The following is a 12,523-nucleotide window of genomic DNA, read 5'->3' as shown; positions in this document are numbered from 1 at the left end:
GACGTTTTTAGCCATACCATAGCCTTGCCTTTTCAGTCATTTTTTCAACATGCTATATTATGGTGTTCTTGGTTGTTTTTGTGACATTGTATGCCTTGGCGTGTCTCGGCATGCTTTTTTATGCTGCATGGAGGTGTTTTCAGCTGTTTTTAGGACATGTCATATTCTGACATTTTAGCCATTGTATAGCCTTGCCTTTTCTGTCATTTTTTTAAAAAACATGCATTACTATGGTGTTTTTGGCCGTATTTGCAGTTTTACAAGATGAGCCGCAACTGCTCATCAGAGCTTTGCTGAACTTTAACTTTTGAAGCCATTTTCTTTTTAAATCTTTTTTACGCTTGTCTTCATACCAGTTTTTGGTCAGTAAGACATTCTTGAATTTCGTTTTAAGTAAACTCAAAATAAGAATTTAAAGTGACTTTGTCAGACCAAAGGGACTACTTTTGATTATTTCTGCAAGTTTTAATTGAGAAGGACACTCTGCGATCCGCTGTCAACTCTGCCACGGATCTAGAAGCAACACCTGCTGCACAAACTATCAACATCCGCTGCCTGCCCTGAAAGACTTTGCTTAAAGACTTTTACAGGTTCGCTGAGGCGGACACCGAGGCCAGTTAAAGACCGCCGCACACCGACTCCATCTGCCCAGCTGCCGCCGCCTTTAAGCGGGTCAGCTCGTCTGGAAGACCCACAGCAGCTCTCCCCTGGAGTGAAGCGACAACCTGGACCTCCCCAGAGAAGTCTATTCAAGTGGGCAATTATTATTATAGGCAGAATCACATCATCAGAGTTGATGTTGTATAGCAAAGCTTTAATGCCTAATTTCTAAATGCTAATTTACCGTTCAGTGCGCATCCACGCTTTAGACGGTCACATATTTCTACCCACTATCATCCTTAACTAATCATTAACGTCACCTGAATATACATTACTTTGATTGCCTTTCATTTGCTTTATTTCATTTCTATGCTATATTCCTTCCTCTATTTACTCCTCATTTAATTAGCATAAATAAAAGATTTCATTTATCGCCAATTCGTTGTCTGTGGATATTATTTCATGACAGAAATAAGATCAATGTAAACAGGATAAACGGTACAGATTGTGAGATTGAATAAAGTGAAGACATGTTTTGAAACTGTGATCATTTTAAATTTACTTTTCTCCGAAATGGAAAGTGGTGCCCTTTTGATTTTAGCGAGTACAAAATCCAAATTCTGACATAGTTATTAATGACCGCTACAACACTCTATGCTACGGCGTATCTCTGCACTCTATTTTTATGCTGTTTTGAGGTGTTTTGGGATATGTCATACTTTTTTCATACATGCATTTTTATGGTGTTTTTGGCCTTTTTTTGCAACATTCTGTGCTATGGTGTGTCTTAACACACTATTTTCTGCTGTTTTGATGTGTTTTTGGCTTTTTTTAGGACATGTCCTATTTTGACGTTTTTAGCCATACCATAGCCTTGCCTTTAGGTCATTTTTTTCAACATGCATTATAATGGTGTTTTTGGTCGTTTTTGTGACATTCTTTGTTATGGTGTATCTTGGCATGCTATTTCATGCTGTTTAGAGTAGTTTTCAGCTGTTTTTGGGACGTGTCTTATTTTGACATTTTTAGCCATACTATAGCCTTACCTTTTCAGTCATTTTTTTCAACATGCTATATTATGGTGTTTTTGGCCTTTTTTGCAACATTCTGTGCTATGGTGTGTCTTTACACACTATTTTCTGCTGTTTTGACGTGTTTTTGGCTTTTTTTAGGACATGTCCTATTTTGACATTTTTAGCCATACTATAGCCTTGCCTTTTCGGTCATTTTTTCAACATGCATTTTTATGGAGTTTTTGGTTGTTTTTGTGACATTCTATGTTATGGCGTATCTTGGCACGCTATTTTATGCCGTTTACAGTAGTTTTCAGCTGTTTTTACGTCATGTCATATTTTGACTTTAGCTTTACTATAGCCTTGCTTTTTGGGTAATTTTTTTCGATATGCATTATCAGTGTTTTTGGCCGTTTTTACAACATTCTATGCCATGGCATGTCTAGGCACGCTATTTTAAGCTGTTTTGAGGTGTTTTCAGCTGTTTTTGGGATATGTCATTTCTTGACCTTTTTTAGCCATACTATAGCCTTGCTTTTTGCGTCATTTTTTTCGATATGCATTATTATGGTGTCTTTGGTTGTTTTTGCAACATTCTATGCCATGGTGTGTCTCGACACGATATTTAATGCTGTTTGGAGGTATTTTCAGCTGTTTTTGGGACATGTCTTATTTTGACATTTTTAGCCATACTATAGCCTTGCCTTTTGGGTCATTTCTTTTGACATGCATTATTATGGTGTTTTTGGTTGTTTTTGTAAAATTCATTGATCTCCTGTGTCTTGGCACGCTATTTTAAGCTGTTATGAGGTGTTTTCGGCTTTTTTTAGGATATGTCCTATTTTGACGTTTTTAGCCATACTATAGCCTTACCTTTTGGGTCATTTTTTCAACATACATTTTTATGGAGTTTTTGGTCGTTTTTGTGACATTCTATGTTATGGTGTATCTTGGCACGCTATTTTATGCTGTTTAGAGTAGTTTTCAGCTGTTTTTGGGACGTGTCTTATTTTGACATTTTTAGCCATACTATAGCCTTACCTTTTGGGTCATTTTTTTCAACATGCATTTTTATGGTGTTTTTTGCCCTTTTTTGCAACATTCTGTGCTATGGTGTGTCTTTACACACTATTTTCTGCTGTTTTGAGGTGTTTTCGGCTTTTTTTTAGGACATGTCCCATTTTGACATTTTTAGCCATACTGTAGCCTTGCCTTTTCGGTCATTTTTTCAACATGCATTATAATGGTGTTTTTGGTCGTTTTTGTGACATTCTATGTTATGGCGTATCTTGGCACGCTATTTTATGCTGTTTAGAGTAGTTTTCAGCTTTTTTTACGTCATGTCATATTTTGACTTTAGCTTTACTATTGCCTTGCTTTTTGGGTAATTTTTTTCGATATGCATTATTGTGGTGTTTTTGGTTGTTTTTGTAAAATTCATTGCTCTCCTGTGTCTTGGCATGCTATTTTAAGCTGTTTTCGGCTTTTTTATCGACATGTCCTATTTTGACATTTTTAGCCATACTATAGCCTTGCCTTTTGGGTCATTTTTTCAACATGCATTATAATGGTGTTTTTGGTCGTTTTTGTGACATTCTATGTTATGGCGTATCTTGGCATGCTATTTCATGCTGTTTAGAGTAGTTTTCAGCTTTTTTAGGTCATGTCATATTTTGACTTTAGCCATACTATAGCCTTGCCTTTTCGGTCATTTTTTTCGACATGCATTATTATGGTGTTTTTGGTTGTTTTTGTAAAATTCATTGATCTCCTGTGTCTTGGCACGCTATTTTAAGCTGTATTGAGGTGTTTTCGGCTTTTTTTAGGATATTTCCTATTTTGACGTTTTTAGCCATACTATAGCCTTGCCTTTTGGGTCATTTTTTCAACATGCATTATAATGGTGTTTTTGGTCGTTTTTGTGACATTCTATGTTATGGCGTATCTTGGCACGCTATTTTATGCTGTTTAGAGTAGTTTTCAGCTGTTTTTGGGACGTGTCTTATTTTGACATTTTTAGCCATACTATAGCCTTGCCTTTTCGGTCATTTTTTTCGACATGCATTATTATGGTGTTTTTGGTTCTTTTTGCAACATTCTATGCCATGGCATGTCTCGGCACGATATTTAATGCTGTTTGGAGGTGTTTTCGGCTTTTTTGAGGACATGTCCCATTTTGACATTTTTAGCCATACTATAGCCTTGCCTTTTCGGTCATTTTTTCAACATGCATTTTTATGGAGTTTTTGGTTGTTTTTGTGACATTCTATGTTATGGCGTATCTTGGCACGCTATTTTATGCTGTTTAGAGTAGTTTTCAGCTTTTTTTAGGTCATGTCATATTTTGACTTTAGCTTTACTATAGCCTTGCTTTTTGGGTAATTTTTTTGACATGCATTATTCATTATTATGGTGTTTTTGGTTGTTTTTGCAACATTCTATGCCATGGCGTGTCTCGGCACGACATTTAATGCTGTTTGGAGGTATTTTCAGCTGTTTTTGGGACGTGTCTTATTTTGACATTTTTAGCCATACTATAGCCTTGCCTTTTCGGTCATTTTTTCAACATGCATTTTTATGGTGTTTTTTGCCCTTTTTTGCAACATTCTGTGCTATGGTGTGTCTTGACACACTATTTTCTGCTGTGTTGATGTGTTTTCGGCTTTTTTTAAGACATGTCCTATTTTGACGTTTTTAGCCATACTATAGCCTTGCCTTTTCGGTCATTTTTTTCGACATGCATTATTATGGTGTTTTTGGTTGTTTTTGTAAAATTCATTGATCTCCTGTGTCTTGGCACGCTATTTTAAGCTGTTTTGAGGTGTTTTTGGCTTTTTTTAGGATATGTCCTATTTTGACGTTTTTAGCCATACTATAGCCTTGCCTTTTGGGTCATTTTTTCAACATGCATTATAATGGTGTTTTTGGTCGTTTTTGTGACATTCTATGTTATGGTGTATCTTGGCATGCTATTTTATGCTGTTTAGAGTAGTTTTCAGCTGTTTTTGGGACGTGTCTTATTTTGACGTTTTTAGCCATACTATAGCCTTACCTTTTGGGTCATTTTTTTCAACATGCATTTTTATGGTGTTTTTTGCCCTTTTTTGCAACATTCTGTGCTATGGTGTGTCTTTACACACTATTTTCTGCTGTTTGGAGGTGTTTTCGGCTTTTTTGAGGACATGTCCCATTTTGACATTTTTAGCCATACTATAGCCTTGCCTTTTCGGTCATTTTTTCAACATGCATTTTTATGGTGTTTTTGGTCGTTTTTGTGACATTCTATGTTATGGCGTATCTTGGCACGCTATTTTATGCTGTTTAGAGTAGTTTTCAGCTTTTTTTAGGTCATGTCATATTTTGACTTTAGCTTGACTATAGCCTTGCTTTTTGGGTAATTTTTTTCGATATGCATTATTGTGGTGTTTTTGGCCGTTTTTACAACATTCTATGCCATGGCATGTCTAGGCACGCTATTTTAAGCTGTTTTGAGGTATTTTCAGCTGATTTTGGGATATGTCATTTCTTGACCTTTTTGAGCCATACTATAGCCTTGCTTTTTGGGTCATTTTTTTCAACATGCATTATTATGGTGTTTTTGGTTGTTTTTGTAAAATTCATTGCTCTCCTGTGTCTTGGCATGCTATTTTAAGCTGTTTTGAGGTGTTTTCGGCTTTTTTTAGGACATGTCCTATTTTGACATTTTTAGCCATACCATAGCCTTGCCTTTTGGGTCATTTTTTCAACATGCATTATAATGGTGTTTTTGGTCGTTTTTGTGACATTCTATGTTATGGCGTATCTTGGCACGCTATTTTATGCTGTTTAGAGTAGTTTTCAGCCGTTTTTGGGACGTGTCTTATTTTGACATTTTTAGCCATACTATAGCCTTGCCTTTTCGGTCATTTTTTTCAACATGCATTATTATGGTGTTTTTGGCCTTTTTTGCAACATTCTGTGCTATGGTGTGTCTTGACACACTATTTTCTGCTGTTTTGATGTGTTTTTGGCTTTTTTTTAGGACATGTCCTATTTTGACATTTTTAGCCATACTATAGCCTTGCCTTTTCGGTCATTTTTTCAACATGCATTTTTATGGAGATTTTGGTTGTTTTTGTGACATTTTATGTTATGGCGTATCTTGGCACGCTATTTTATGCCGTTTAGAGTAGTTTTCAGCTTTTTTAGGTCATGTCATATTTTGACTTTAGCTTTACTATAGCCTTGCTTTTTGGGTAATTTTTTTGACATGCATTATTATGGTGTTTTTGGTTGTTTTTGCAACATTCTATGCCATGGCATGTCTCGGCACGCTATTTTAAGCTGTTTTGAGGTATTATCAGCTGTTTTTGGGATATGTCATTTCTTGACCTTTTTGAGCCATACTATAGCCTTGCCTTTTTGGGTCATTTTTTTCGACATGCATTATTATGGTGTTTTTGGTTGTTTTTTGCAACATTCTATGCCATGTTGTGTCTCGGCACGACATTTAATGCTGTTTGGAGGTATTTTCAGCTGTTTTTGGGACGTGTCTTATTTTGACATTTTTAGCCATACTATAGCCTTGCCTTTTGGGTCATTTTTTCAACATGCATTATAATGGTGTTTTTGGTCGTTTTTGTGACATTCTATGTTATGGCGTATCTTGGCACGCTATTTTATGCTGTTTAGAGTAGTTTTCAGCTTTTTTAGGTCATGTCATATTTTGACTTTAGCCATACTATAGCCTTGCTTTTCGGTCATTTTTTTCGACATGCATTATTCATTATTATGGTGTTTTTGGTTGTTTTTGCAACATTCTATGCCATGGCGACACAACATTTAATGCTGTTTGGAGGTATTTTCAGCTGTTTTTGGGACGTGTCTTATTTTGACGTTTTTAGCCATACTATAGCCTTGCCTTTTGGGTCATTTTTTCAACATGCATTATAATGGTGTTTTTGGTCGTTTTTGTGACATTCTATGTTATGGTGTATCTTGGCACGCTATTTTATGCTGTTTAGAGTAGTTTTCAGCTGTTTTTGGGACGTGTCTTATTTTGACATTTTTAGCCATACTATAGCCTTGCCTTTTGGGTCATTTTTTCAACATGCATTTTTATGGTGTTTTTTGCCCTTTTTTGCAACATTCTGTGCTATGGTGTGTCTTTACACACTATTTTCTGCTGTTTTGAGGTGTTTTCAGCTTTTTTTTAGGACATGTCCTATTTTGACATTTTTAGCCATACTATAGCCTTGCCTTTTGGGTCATTTTTTCAACATGCATTTTTATGGTGTTTTTGGTCGTTTTTGTGACATTCTATGTTATGGCGTATCTTGGCACGCTATTTTATGCTGTTTAGAGTAGTTTTCAGCTTTTTTGTCATATTTTGACTTTAGCTTTACTATAGCCTTGCTTTTTGGGTAATTTTTTTCGATATGCATTATTGTGGTGTTTTTGGCCGTTTTTACAACATTCTATGCCATGGCATGTCTAGGCACGCTATTTTAAGCTGTTTTGAGGTATTTTCAGCTGATTTTGGGATATGTCATTTCTTGACCTTTTTGAGCCATACTATAGCCTTGCTTTTTGGGTCATTTTTTTCGACATGCATTATTATGGTGTTTTTGGTTGTTTTTGTAAAATTCATTGATCTCCTGTGTCTTGGCACGCTATTTTAAGCTGTTTTGAGGTGTTTTCGGCTTTTTTTAGGACATGCTTTAGCACTATAGCCTTGCTCATTTTTTCAAAACATGCATTATTATGGTGTTTTTGGTTGTTTTTGCAACATTCTATGCCATGGCATGTCTCGGCACGATATTTAATGCTGTTTGGAGGTGTTTTCGGCTTTTTTGAGGACATGTCTTATTTTGACATTTTTAGCCATACTATAGCCTTGCCTTTTCGGTCATTTTTTCAACATGCATTTTTATAGTGCTTTTGGCCTTTTTTTTGGCTACATTCTGTGCTATGGTGTTTCTTGACACACTATTTTCTGCTGTTTTGACGTGTTTTCGGCTTTTTTATCAACATGTCCTATTTTGACATTTTTAGCCATACTATAGCCTTGCCTTTTGGGTCATTTTTTCAACATGCATTATAATGGTGTTTTTGGTCGTTTTTGTGACATTCTATGTTATGGTGTATCTTGGCACGCTATTTTATGCCGTTTTGAGGTGTTTTCGGCTTTTTTTAGGATATGTCCTATTTTGACTTTAGCTTTAGTATAGCCTTGTTTTTTGGGTAATTTTTTTGACATGCATTATTCATTATTATGGTGTTTTTGGTTGTTTTTGCAACATTCTATGCCATGGCGACACAACATTTAATGCTGTTTGGAGGTATTTTCAGCTGTTTTTGGGACGTGTCTTATTTTGACATTTTTAGCCATACTATAGCCTTACCTTTTGGGTCATTTCTTTCGACATGCATTATTATGGTGTTTTTTGCCCTTTTTTGCAACATTCTGTGCTATGGTGTGTCTTGACACACTATTTTCTGCTGTGTTGATGTGTTTTCGGCTTTTTTTAGGACATGTCCTATTTTGACGTTTTTAGCCATACTATAGCCTTGCCTTTTGGGTCATTTTTTCAACATGCATTATAATGGTGTTTTTGGTCGTTTTTGCAACATTCTATGTTATGGTGTATCTTGGCACGCTATTTTATGCCGTTTACAGTAGTTTTCAGCTTTTTTTAGGTCATGTCATAATTTGACTTTAGCTTTACTATAGCCTTGCTTTTTGGGTAATTTTTTTGACATGCATTATTATGGTGTTTTTGGTTGTTTTTGTAAAATTCATTGCTCTCCTGTGTCTTGGCGTGCTATTTTAAGCTGTTTTGAGGTGTTTTCGGCTTTTTTTAGGACATGTCCTATTTTGACATTTTTAGCCATACTATAGCCTTGCCTTTTCGGTCATTTTTTCAACATGCATTTTTATGGAGTTTTTGGTTGTTTTTGTGACATTCTATGTTATGGCGTATCTTGGCACGCTATTTTATGCCTTTTAGAGTAGTTTTCAACTGTTTTTAGGTCATGTAATATTTTGACATTTTTAGCCATACTATAGCCTTGCCTTTTGGGTCATTTTTTTCTATATGCATTATTGTGGTGTTTTTGGCCGTTTTTACAACATTCTATGCCATGGCATGTCTAGGCACGTTATTTTAAGCTGTGTTGAGGTATTTTCAGCTGATTTTGGGATATGTCATTTCTTGACCTTTTTGATCCATACTATAGCCTTGCCTTTGCCTTTGGTAGCGAGTACAAAATCCAAATTCTGATGTAGTTATTAATAACCGTTACAACCCTCTATGCTATGGCGTGTTTCTGTGCTGTTTTGAGGTGTTTTCATCTGTTTTTGGGACCTGTCATACTTTGACATTTTTAGCCATACTATAGCCTTGCCTTTTTGGTCATTTTGTCAACATGCTATATCATGATTATTTTGGCCGTTTTTGCAACATTCTATGCTATGGTGTGTCTAGACACCACATTTTATGCTGTCTTCGGGTGTTTTGCTTTTTGGACATGTCATATTTTAACATTTTAAGTCTTACTATAGCCTTGTGTCCTCTGTCATTTTTTTTCCCATGCATTATTATGGTGTTTTGGGCCGTTTTTGCAACATTCTATGCTATGGCGTGTCTCGGCACACTATTTTATGCTGTTTTAAAGGTGTTTTCTGCTGTTTTTGGGACATCATATTTGACATATTTTGCCATACTATACGACACAGTATAGTATGACTTTTTTGTGCCATTGTGGGCGACATCATGTACTATGACGTTTTTATGCCATTTTGGATGACATACTATAGTATAGCTTTATTGTATATATTGGAGGACATACCATATTATAACATTTTTGTGACATTTTTGACTGCATTATCAATTTTTTGTGCCATTTTGGATGACATACTATTCTATGACTTTTTTTAATGTCATTGTGAATGACATATACTCTGAATGTTTTATGCTATTTTGGACAACTTACTTACCATGACGCTTTCATGCCATTTTGGAGGACATACAGTGGTATAAAATTGGAAAATGAAAATAGTATGGAAATAGAATAGAATGGAAATGGAAAAAATATATGACTGTCTTCTCCAGTTTTTGCAACATATTATGCTATGACTTTCTTCAGTTATATCTACAATATACACTATTCTATTTTTTTTTTTGTTTTTTTACATACTATTCTATGTCATTTTCAGCTATATTTACATTCTATTCTTTTTAATTTTACATGCTACACTAAGACTTTTTTTTTGCCATACTATACAGTGATTCTTTTTTTTATTGACATACTGCACGATTACTTCTTCAGTCATATCGTCATGCTATGATATGACTTTTTCTTTCAGTTTTTGGGAGGGATTTCTTCTGCGGCTTAGATATCACGAGTTAAATATTTTTTTATTGCATTTTTATGACAAACTATACTATGAGTTTTCACTGGCATTTTTATAGCATACTAAAATAGGCCTTTATGTGGCATTTTTATAAAATACTATACAATTACTTTTTTTTTTACATTTTTATGACATACTCTACTTTGACATTTTGTGCTCTTATACTATGACTTTTTATCACGTCTTCATGACGCACCATACTATGCCTTTTTCTTGATTTATTATACTTTTTTATAACATACTATATTGTAGCTTTTCTTGGGACTGGACGCATTCTGACAGGTTTTATGGTTTTGGGTTTTTTTTGTGATGGGACAGCAGTTTATTTTTGTGGGGGTGGGATCAGAGAGTTAAGAAATTCCACTCCCTTGTCACCCTCTATATTATATCAGGGCAGAAAAAAAAATATTTAAAAAAAAAAGGTCAAGGTATACTGACACAACGCTTTTATAGCATACTATGGCTGTTTTCAATTACTCTAAAAGGCATTCAGTGTATCTTCAGCATTCCAGTTACCCTGAACTTTGTCTTACCTGGTCAGATGACGACTCGACTCATGCACCTCCATCTCTGTGCTTTTAAACTCATTCAGCTCCTTCCTGATGGCGGCCTGAACAACACACAAAGACACACTTATTCACACCGTATATATGTACAGACTACTTAAATCTACGGTTAGTGAGACATTCTTTGGATTTGTTGTGAGTGAGTGTTTAATCAATTACCTTATCAGCAGCTGTTAGCCGAGTCCATGGCTTGTCTGCTCTCCTGTCGTAGTCCTGAGCCTCAGCAACCTCCACATAGTCACTGAAGCGAATGAGGATCTTTGCCTCCCTCAGCTCCTCTACTGTGGGCCTCTGGCTGAGCTAGAGGGTACAACAAAGGAGGAGTGGCAGTAGCTCAGTGCCCTGCAACATGCATACTGTCTTTACAGAAATGGCAGTTAATATTAGAGCACATGTTCATGAAAAGAAGGAAGCTTATTTCTCTTTACTTGTGTTCAAAAATATGGGAAAAACATTTTTTTCCATGTGCAATGCATATATAATTAGATTTTAAAATCTGTGAAATACTGAAAATAAAGAACAATATTTTTCTATTTTTGTGTAAGTAAATCTGGATAATCAACAAAAACTAGAAAGCACTCAAGAATGCTTAGTGGGTTTTTTTTCATTACTAGCAATTTTTTTTGTCTTTATCTGCCTCTTGACTCAGAATTGCATTGACGTATACATGTGTACATTAGAATTGTTCTTTATGCTGGTTAGTACAATAGTTCAAAACAAAGGAAACAAGAATATTATATATATAATGCACATATAAAGAAATAAATATTAACAGGGATTATTTACTGAATTATTTTCAGTGTGTGTGTGTATGTGTGTGTGTATGTGTGTGTGTGTGTGCATATTAGAATGTACACAGAGAAATTTATAGAGTGATTATTTCTCTGCGGTGGGTTATTGGCTTTATCCATCAATATATAATCAAATATTATCATTACTGTGCTTCAACAGCGACCGTCTTGAGGTTGTCACTGAGATGAAGATGATCGCTCAAACACAAACAGAATGAGAGGATGATGTAACAGATAATGTTATAATCTTTTGGGTGGCAGTTTGGTCACGCACGCTCATATTCCAGCGGAGGTCATGAACTAACCATATATAGTGTGAAGGCCCTCTTGTCCATCTCCACCTCTGTCTTACCTTTTTGGACAAATGTCTCTTGATCTCCCTCTTCTCCTCCTGTTCCTCCAGATCATTTCGAGCTAAAGGGAGGGAAAAACAGAGCATGGTGATCACACAAAGGGTTTATTGAAGTTTTTTTTTTTGTTTGTTTGTTTGTTTATTTCATTGCAGGTAAAGTTACTTACGTTTGAGTATGTTCCTCTGTTCCAGTTCCTCTGCTGTCGGCCGTTGGCTCAGTCGCCTGAGAAAATTAAGACACGTCTATTTTGGGAAACCGTTTTTTTTTTTTAAAGAATTTGTGTGTGTGTGTACCCCCACTTCCACATCATCACTGCTGTGCTAAATTCATGCTAACTCATATGCAGGCAGGAATGTTATTCTGGTGGAAAGGCTGGGCAGAAAAGCTGACCATGCATGTGATGTCATTTTTTATGAGGTTGTATTTTGTGAATTTACCGGCCCTGGCTCTGGGGCAGATGCAGTGAGTCATACGGTTTGTATGATTAATAGTGACCAAGAACAAAATGAGGAGAGAAGTAAAAAGATGCTGAGAGCAAGAGGTGAGAGGGTCAAAAAGAGAAGCTACAGGAGGAGAAAAATGGGTTCTGGTTGAAAGCTGACTGACACAAATGTACAGTATGACACCAATGTGAATACAACTTTGCAAGATATGCATTCAATTAGAAGACTCATAAAATCAAGTGACAATGTAAGATGACCTAATATACAAAAATAAGGTATAGTCCATTATTTTCTACACCCATGGCCACTTTTTAAAGGAAAAATATCCAAACACTGCATTACACAACTCTTTAGCTGAGCTG

At 35.7% G+C, this 12,523-nt stretch overlaps 1 protein-coding gene across 2 annotated transcripts in view; it reads right to left on the bottom strand.

Annotated features, from left to right (window-relative positions):
- Positions 1 to 12,523, bottom strand: part of phactr1 (phosphatase and actin regulator 1) — a 56,127-nt gene that overhangs the window by 3,196 nt on the left and 40,408 nt on the right. For both annotated transcript variants that reach the window (XM_088077437.1, XM_042513691.2), the window contains exons 9-12: positions 11,885 to 11,940; positions 11,718 to 11,779; positions 10,734 to 10,874; positions 10,542 to 10,618 (exon numbers count right to left, since the gene is read on the bottom strand). In XM_088077437.1, the coding sequence (XP_087933563.1) occupies positions 10,542 to 10,618; positions 10,734 to 10,874; positions 11,718 to 11,779; positions 11,885 to 11,940 (336 nt within the window). The remainder of the gene's footprint in view (positions 1 to 10,541; positions 10,619 to 10,733; positions 10,875 to 11,717; positions 11,780 to 11,884; positions 11,941 to 12,523) is intronic.

The sequence above is a fragment of the Plectropomus leopardus genome, chromosome 5, assembly GCF_026936395.1.
Source record: "Plectropomus leopardus strain MGB_pleo_1.0 chromosome 5, ASM2693639v1, whole genome shotgun sequence".
Taxonomy (NCBI): Eukaryota; Metazoa; Chordata; class Actinopteri; order Perciformes; family Serranidae; genus Plectropomus; species Plectropomus leopardus.
Note: the sequence above shows the minus strand (reverse complement) of the source record. Positions and strands in the feature narration are given on the sequence as shown.